Source organism: Acomys minous (genome assembly GCF_964271855.1).
Source record: "Acomys minous genome assembly, chromosome: 6".
Lineage (NCBI taxonomy): Eukaryota > Metazoa > Chordata > Mammalia > Rodentia > Muridae > Acomys > Acomys minous.
In genome coordinates this window covers 123,168,038-123,177,516 of record NC_140487.1, presented here as the reverse complement: position 1 = coordinate 123,177,516, position 9,479 = coordinate 123,168,038, and the positions used below count along the sequence as shown (strand labels likewise).

The following is a 9,479-nucleotide window of genomic DNA, read 5'->3' as shown; positions in this document are numbered from 1 at the left end:
AGGCCAGCCTGGTCCACATGGCAAGTTCCAGGCTGTCCAGGGTTACACAGTAAGACCCTCTTAAAAACAAAACAAATCAGCCAGGCACAACAGCACATGCCTTTAATCCCAGCACTCGGGAGGCAGAGGCAGGCGGATTGCTGTGAGTTCGAGGCCAGCCTGGTCTACAAAGCGAGTCCAAGACACCCAAGGCGACACAGAGAAACCCTGTCTCGAAAGCAACAACAAAAACAAAAACCAAATCACACACATACACATGAACCTAAACATTTGTTTGTTTGTTTATTTTTAAGGTGAGGCTTGGCTCATGGGGCCTGGTTTCCAACCTCTGAGAAGGACCAAGAAGCCTGGGCAGGTTTTCAGGCCACCCACTACCAGTCCTGCGCAACTAGCCCCCCCGCCAGGGGATGGCCCCGCCCCGTGCCTGCACGATCGCCACGCCCACATCCACCTGCCGTCCAATAGGCACGCGGGATCCGGGCCCACACCTCCGCCGCACCGCGCCCCGTGACGTCACGGCCCAGCCTCCGCCACGTGACGGCCGTGAGCCCGGCTCTGACCAGCGGCTGGAGGGCTCCGCCGAGGCCGCTGACGGGCGGGCCGCCACGCCGCGGAGGGAGCCGGGCGCCTGGGCCTCCCGCGCGCATGGGAGCGTCAGCGGCTGCCTGAGGGAGGCCAGCGGAGCCCGAGACCTCGCGCATCCCACGAGCGGCTGCGGCGGGCCGCGGAGCCGGCGCGGCCATGGCGACGGGCACCCAGCAGAAGGAGAACACGCTGCTTCACCTCTTCGCCGGCGGGTGAGCCTCGGGCCCCAGAGGCGCTCGCCTCAGCCCCGACCTCCTCCCTCGGGCGTGCCGTGGCCTCGGGAACCCGCGTTTCCCGGGGTGAAGCGAGGGCGGGCGGCCCGGGAGGGTCGGGGCTTCGCCGCGGCTGCCCACCCGGCGCGTCCGCGTTCCCATCCCCCACCCACCGACCGCCTCTCTGCCGTGTGTTCTTTTGAACAATTTCTGGCTTGGTGTGACTGTCACCAGGGGCGAACGCTCCGAGCCCCTGTGACTCCTGCCTCCTGCGCCTCCTCCCTGGCTACGCTGCGGTCACTCGCCGCTAGGGAGATGCGGATGCTGGACATCCAGGGGTAGCGCGGGAGGCACTGCGCACGGTCAGAGAGCAGCAAGCAGGTGTCGCAGGGCAGCCGTGGCCTGTGGAATGTGGGGGGAACGGATGCCGGCCTGCACCACGTGGGAGGGTAAATGGGAACCTCGGAAGGTATGTCCTTGAGCACCTTAAATGTTTTTCAATGGAGAAACGCATTATGGTAGGAGGAAACAAACAGGAGCTGAATCCCTCCCCGACCCCCTAAAATTAAGCAGATTTTTTTTTCCTTTTGTCATAGCTGCCAGTGGCATGGAATCCTTGTTGGTTTTCAAACTATCTGTGGAGCTGTGGCTCTCCCTCCCCCACCCCCAGCCCGGGGTCTTGAGGAACTCTTTGACTTAGCACAATTTTAAGTGTAGGATGTTTTACATAACGCAGGATAACTCGTTCAGCCCGTGTTAGCATATTCACTTGAGTACTATACCCAAGGAGTTCCTTATCCTAAAAAGTAATGGCCGAAGAACTACCCAGAAAATACCATGACGAGAGGGCCTCTGATGTCTTCCTGCTTTTACTCAAGGCAGGCAGTTACTTTCTTTCTCCAAGCAAATAGCTTTAATGGTTGTGCTTAGACAGGAAGAATTTCCTTGTCCAGTTTATTTCTGTCACTCCTCCGTTCCATGGCTTCGCTGATAATTATCTTTGAGACTAACACCAGAAAGCACTCTTAAAGGTAAACCATTTTCTGTTGTCATCTCTGGGACTTTGAAGCCAAGAGAAATAAGTTTACACACTTTTTATTTTTACACTTTATTTTTTACTGAGGTGGCTTCCTACATTGTATGTGTGCGTGCTGTTGACTGGAGGAGTTTTTTAGAGTGGCCTGTGTTGAGACTCACTGTAGCTGATGGCCCTGTCTGGATGCGTCTCCCTGTTCATCCTTCACAGTGCCCTCTGGCTGCCAAGTCCAGCCTTTCAGGTTCTGATAGAGAATACTGCGGTGGACTCATTAAGATGTAGGGAGTTTGTTAGTGCTGTGCCTGAAGCCATGGTGTTTAACAAGCTCTAGTTCTTTCATTAGCAGCTTGAGATCTCCGTGCATGCAGATAAGAGAAGAAATGAGCTTTTAAAAGGATGTTTTCAGAATTACTAGTTGGATTTTGGCCTAATGCTTTTGTCCTTGTTAAGGTAGATCATGAAAGGAGTTGAGTATGAAGAGGGCATGGTCTGTAGTTTAAAGTTGTCAGCCCAGGGGCCTGTGTAACTGTTTTCCTCCATTGTTAAGCTGGCGTCTTTCGGGAAAGCTAAATTCAGTGTCTTTGAGAAGAGATCTGGCTTTTAAAAACGGTGTGTCTCCTTGTTTATTGACGAGTTGTTGAAGGACTGTATTCTCACACAGATTTAACGCTATCCCTTGCTATTCTAATACAGATAATTTATTTTATTGAAGTCAGGATCTAGAACTCACAGTGACCCTGTCTATGCTTCTGCCTCCCAAGAATTAGGATTAAAGGTGTGTCGCACTAGGTCCTAGTGATACATGAATTAGGATTAAAGGTGTGTCGCACTAGGTCCTAGTGATACATGAATTAGGATTAAAGGTGTGTCGCACTAGGTCCTAGTGATACATGAATTAGGATTAAAGGTGTGGCGCACTAGGTCCTAGTGATACATGAATTAGGATTAAAGGTGTGTGGCACTAGGTCCTAGTGATACATAAATTAGGATTAAAGGTGTGTGGCACTAGGCCCTAGTGATACATGAATACTTTCACTAGCTATAACAGACTCAAAAATTAATATAACCAGTGAAAGTTGATTTTAGATCCTGGAAAAATAAAGACTGTACCAAAACAGCTCACAGTCTTTAATTTTTCTTCCCCCCTGGAGAGACAAGTCCCTAGATTATTTACAGAGGTTACTTCCAAAGATTATTTCCTGTATTAACATGTAATAGTCAGATTTTCAGTATAACATATTACCCTTTGAGAAGAGAGCAGGACAGGAAGAAAGGCCACCACAGGCCAACATCTAGAGGCAAGCACTTTGGAAAAGGTCCCGAGTATGTGTACATCCCAACCCAGTTTTATATTCACTTTAAACATAAGACCGTGTTCTTTTTGTTTGTTCACTTTGCATGGGCAGGTGTAGAATTCACTATAAAGCTCAGGCTGGCCTTAACCTCCCAGCAGTCCTGCCTCAGCCTTTCAAACCCTAGTATCACAAGGCGTGCGGCATGTTGCCTGGCTAGCCCACCCTGTTCTTCACTTTGCTTTCTTCTTAGTGATACATTGAATGTTCATGTATTTCTGAGTACAGTCTCTCATTAGAAAGTCTGTGTCTAATATTCTTCAGTGCCAGTTGTGGAGAGAACAGTGAAGGCAAATTCGGTTTCTAAAGCTCGTGGGTGGGGATCAGTGAAGATGTTGGCATAATTTATAGCAACATCCTGTGACACTGACGACATCTTTCTAATCTTTACTCTTTGTTCCTTCTCCTCCACTACAAATCATATTCTTACCTGTGGAAATACAGCTGCTGAGTCAAAATACTTTTTTAGGTTTTATTTCATGTGTATGGTGTTTTGTTTACATGTATGTCTGTGTATCACATGTGTGCCCTGTGCCCATCAGGGACTAGAAGAGAGCATTGGATCCCTTTGAACTGAGGTTGTAGATGGTTGTGAGCTGCCACGTGGGTGATAGTAATCAGACCTGGGTCCTTTGGAAGAACAGCAAGCACTCTTAACCACTAGACCATCTCTCCAGCCCCAAACTGAAACATTTTTAAGGCATTTGGTCTCAACGTTTTCAGAGTGCCTCTTAGTGTCTTTGCATCTTCGAGAATGGGCTTTTTATTCTTGGTTGTAAAAGGTATTCCTATAAGATTTCTGCTTTCTTTAGTGTTGTCAAAGCAAAGAAGTACTCAGACAATCTGAACTGGATGCCTTTGGTCTTATTCTTATGGTATGATATTTTGTGTGTGTGTGTGTGTGTGTGTTTTGTCATAATAAACAGTTACATGACCTTTAAATATTTTTAATAGGGGCCAGGAAATAACATATTGTAAAAGTAACTTTTATTTTCCAGGCTCATTTGTTGTCTGTGAGGCTTACTGCCTCCGTCTGCTAACCTGGGCCTACTCCTGAAATCTCCTGGCCTCCTCACAGCCTACCGTAGGTCTAGAATGTTTTCAGCCTCTGAGACTCTCTGCAGAAGGAGCTAACCCTTACTTGTTCTTTCTGAGCTCTGGGCTAGTTGGTTCAACTCGGCTCAAACTCTTCTCCCAGCTGATTTATTTAATCTGGCTTCTTTCTCAACCCAGAAATGTTCTGTTTGGCCTCAAACTGACTCAGCAATCTGCTCTAATTTTCTGGCTCATTCCATCTTCACCTGAGTTCTCACTTTGCAACCCATCTCTCTAATACAGTTCTTATAAAACTATCCCCTCTCTTTGTAAAATTGCCTCTTTTTGGTTTTTCGAGACAGTTGCCTCTTAAGTTGCTTCTCTTTCTTTCCTCTCTTTTCTCTGCAGAGTTCAGCATATCCTAGTCTGTCAAATCTTCTCTGATTGGTTACCTTTTCTGCCATTCAATTAGCCATCACTTCCAAACATGGGGGCTTCCTTCTACAAGCTAACTGTACCTTCGCTTGGGATTAAAGGTGTGTTTCACGATACCGGGACCTAAGCTTTTCTTTACCTGATACTTTATACAAGGCTGTCCTTGAACTCAGATCTGTTTGCCTCTGTCTCCTAGATTAAAGGTGTGTTTGAGAGGCTGGACAGATGGCTCAGTGATTGAGAGCACTGCCTGCTTTTCCAGAGGACTCAGGTTCAATTCCCAGTGCCCAATTGGCAGCTCACAATTGTCTGTAACTCCAGTTCCAAGGGACCCGACACCCTCACATAGATATACATGCTGAAGGCAAAGCACCAATACATGTAAAGTAAAAATAAATAATTTTTTAAAGCGTGTCTTTATTCCAACCAGATCACATAGACTTAGAAGGTCTTTGGATGTGATCTCTAGCAAAACCAGCCATGTTCTGAATTAACATTCTTCTACACATATTGGTAGATTGTGTGTTTAGTATGACTGTGGCCCTGGGTTCTTGGTTCAATCCCCAGCATGCTCCAAAAAAAGTATTTTAATGAGGATATGGTAGATCTTTAAGGTCTGAAAATGTAGCCTATAGATATTTTCAGGATTTACTGCCTTCCCACAGATTACTGGCTGACAGGTATAGTCTAGCACTGTCACTACCAATTTAATCCTGGTTACTCTGAAGCATTTCAGAGATGGCTGTTCATTGTCTAGGGAAAGTGTAGAGACCATTCAACTCACCCGAGATCTGAGGACACAGCTCACTGTAAAGCATTGGCTGGCATACACAAGTCCTAGCTGGATCCACTGAGCTATATAAACCAACCAAACAACAACCCTTGGCTTACAGGAATTTTGATGAAACAAATATAATGCATACCTTTTATCAGGTTATATATACTATTATGAATAAAATTGACTTTAATTTCATCTACTACATTTGTATATGTGGAAAGGTGGGGTTTGTTTTTTGTTTTGTTTTAATTTGGTTGGGAAATGGCCAATAGGATGCAAGTTTCTCCTCTACCCCCCCCCTTTTTTTGTGGTCTCTCTGTGTTGTTGTTACAAAGAAAGAACATCTCAAATCATTTGATTTTTTACCAATGAAGACTCAGGTGCCGGATGCTGTGTTAAAAACCTGGTTGCTCAGAGAGGTAGAGAAAGCACCCAGCTGACCTTCCTACTTAGCTCACATCCAGAAGGAAAAAGCCAAAACCCAAAAGCTCAAAGTTAAAAACCCCCAAAAGCCAAAGGCTTGTTAGTTCAGCTGACATCTCAAGAGGAAAAGCCAAAAGTTATTTCTTCTTCACACTATCTTAAATTCCATTCACCCTAAAGTCCCTCCTTTCTGTTTATTCCCTGTCAGCTGGCTACTTGCTCCACCTCTTGACCTATGGTTAACTTTATTAAATCCTGTGAACAGAAAGCTCTTGGATTAAAGCTGTGTGCTTGCACTAAGCCACACCATAATCACCCGTTTACAGAGTAAACAGAAAGTTCTTGGATTAAAGGTGTTTGTTAGGGCTGAACCACACCAAACAAGAAACAAGTTTTTACAATTCACAATCTCAGGGTTCACAATGGGATCAAATATCCTGCAACACTGTGTAGTATTGGCTGTCCTGGAACTCACTCTATAGACCAGGCTGGCCTTGAATTCAGGAATTTGCCTGCCTTTGCCTCCCCAGTGTTGCTTAAAGGCGTATGACAGTATTCTACCTACCCCCCTCAGCTCCCCCACCTCCAGCTAAGGATGGAAGTGTCTTGAATGAAGGTACCATGAACTCCCTTCACTAACCCATTCTGACAGGTTACAACTGCCTGTCAGTATTAAACAATGTAGTCTGAATTGTCCTAAGTAAAGAGAAACAGTACCGTATTGCTGAATTACACATTAATATTTGCTGAGACTATATTGTATCCAGCAATGCTGATTTAGATTTCCCTTATTTGTGAAAGATAGGGTTTTTCTTTATTTGGGTTATTTTTTTCCTCTCATGACATATTTATTGCAGCCAGCCATGGTGGCACATGCCTTAAATCCCAGCACTCAGGGAGGCACAGGCAGGTGGATTTCTGTGAGTTTGAAGCGAGCCTGGTCTACAAAGCAAGTCCAGGAGAGCCAAGGCTACACAGAGAAACCCTGTCTTGGAAAAAAAAAATGTATTCTTGTTTTATGTATATGAGTGTTTTGCTTGCTTATATGTATGTGCATGCCTAGTGCCCACTGAGACCAGAAGAAGATACTGAGCCCACTGGAACAGGAGTTGTATAAACAGTTATGACCCGCCATGCTGACCTGAGCCTGGGTCCTCTGCCACAGCAAGCCACTGAGCCATCTCTCCAACTTTAGGGCTGCAGGGGTGCGATTAAAAATGTTCTTCCCGGGCTGGAGAGATGGCTTAGTGGTTAAGAGCACCACCTGCTCTTCCAAAGGACCAGGGTTCAGTCCCCAGCGACCACATGGCAGCTCACAACTGTCTGTAACTCCAAGATCTGACACCCTCACACCAACACACATAAATTTAAAAATTAAATAAAATATTTTTTAAAAAAATGTTCTTCCCAAATGAGATGGAATCGAGGATGTATCATCTAAAAGAGAATCCGCTACATCCAAAATTGGTTTTGCCATAGCAAAATAAATGTGCAATTTGCATAATTGACATCTCATAAGCCTGCTGTCAGATACTCAGATAAACTTGCCAGAATATTATAGTATATGCCAAAAACAGCTAATGTTTTTCTTTTTTTCTTTTTTTGGTTTTTCGAGATAGGGTTTCTCTGTGTATCCTTGGCTGTCCTGGACTCACTATCCACCTGCCTTTGCCTCCCGAGTGCTGGAATTAAAGGTGTGTACCCAGCCGCAACTAATGTTTTTCAAGTAGTGACTACAGAAGTAGCCAAGAAGATGAAAAAATTATTGAATTGCTAAAGATTGGGAGGCTTGCAGAATACCTGTTGTATTATTGGTAAAGTCCATTTTGTGCCTGTTAATAGTCCATGAACATGGAAATCAGTTTACCACTAGTAGGGTAGTGATTTTTATAATTAATAACACATTGGACCTGAGAGATGGCTCAGTGGGCAAAGGGCTTTCTGACAAGCCTGACAGTTTGAGTCAAACCTGGAGACCCACATAGCAGGAGAGAACTGTGAGTTTGTCTCTCTGACATCCACACATGCACAGCAATACCTACCCATCCCTACATTAAATAAGTATGTGTAATAAAAGTTCATGGTCCACCAAAATGGTTCTACTGACAAAGATACTTGACACCAAACCTGACAATCTGTGTTCAATATCTAGGACCCACATGGTGAAAGGAAAGAACTCACACTCCACACACACAATAAATAAGTGTAATTTTATTTTATTTTATTTTATTTTGTTGTTGTTTTTTGTTTTTTCGAGGCAGGGTTTTTCTGTGTAGCCCTAGATGTCCTAGACTTGCTTTGTAGACAAGGCTGGCCTTGAATTCACAGAGACCCACCTGCCTCTGTCTCCCCAAGTGCTAGGATTACAGGAGTGTGCCGTCGCTCCCAGCTCATAAATGTAATATTTTAAAAGTAATAATTTTTTTTGGTAAAAAGTACTTGGTTTTAGTGACTAAGATAAGTGGGTATATGCTTAGGAAACAGCATGTTTTACATATCTAAAATTTTTTCTGATTATTTGAAATTCTAAGGTGAAAGGTAATTTATGTACATAATTTTAAATTTTTATATAACTCTGTGATCCCCTAAAATTAGCAGAAAGATCCAGTGTATATTTTGTGGTAGTTGTTCTATCCTAAACTGGAGGAGAGGTATTTAATCCACAGGGGAGATTAAGCAAGGGCCATGTGGATATAAAAAGGTAAATGTTGGGGCTGGAGAGATGGCTCAGAGGTTAAGAGTTCCTCCAAAGGTCCAGAGTTCAGTTCCCAGCAACCACATGGTGGCTCACAACCATCTATAATGTGATCTGGAGCCCTCTTCTGGTGTGTAGACAATCAACTGTATAAATAATAAATAAATCTTTTTAAAAAACAGGTAAATGTTAAATATGCCTTTGTATAATAAGTGCTGCTTCAGCTCTTAAAGGGAGGCTGAGAGAAGGTGGAAACGCGCCCAAGATCATAGCCTCTTGTAAAAGGGAACAGGGAGTGAAGACTCTCAGTCATAGTCATAGCTTCATTTATGTTCAAGAAATTAGGCAAGTGCTGGGTGTAGTTGTGCATGCCTTTTTAATCCAGCACTCAGGAGGCAGAGGCAGGTGGATCACTGTGAGTTCGAGGCCAGCCTGGTCTACAAAGTGAGTCCAGGACAGCCAAGGCTACACAGAGAAACCATGTCTTGAAAAAAAAAAGAAAGAAAGAAAAGAAAGAAATTAGGCAAATAGACTTTACAGCCAAACTGAGTCTTGTGTCTTCTCCTAGACATTTCATCACTCTTCAGATACTTCCATGTTTGCTCTGAGTAGAACCTTCCAGAGAATTTTACTGGACTTTGGCATGGTAGCCAGTGCAGACTTACCCTGGGAGAGAAATTAATGTCCGGGAAGTTTCCACATAGCCAGTGGAAACGTGAGAGCTGATTACCCTCTGAACATTGTCTGCAGTAGTCAGCTTCCTACCTATGAGCTGTGAGCAATAGAAAATCTACTTTCCACTGGCTTAACTCTTGGAGCAACCACTCCACAGTCACTGTGGCCCTGACAGCTCTGCCTCCCAGTGATACCTGCTTGTCCCCTTACCTGCATGCAGTTCCTCTGTCTCTCTACCACTCAGTAGGTCTTG

General features: G+C 44.7%; 1 protein-coding gene across 1 annotated transcript in view; it reads left to right on the top strand.

Annotated features, from left to right (window-relative positions):
* The first annotated feature begins 521 nt into the window (after positions 1 to 521).
* SLC25A33 (solute carrier family 25 member 33) overlaps positions 522 to 9,479 on the top strand; it is a 29,388-nt gene continuing 20,430 nt past the window's right edge. Inside the window, exon 1 of the mRNA XM_084786753.1 lies at positions 522 to 797. Coding sequence (XP_084642879.1) covers positions 742 to 797 — 56 coding nt within the window. The 5' untranslated portion in view covers positions 522 to 741. The remainder of the gene's footprint in view (positions 798 to 9,479) is intronic.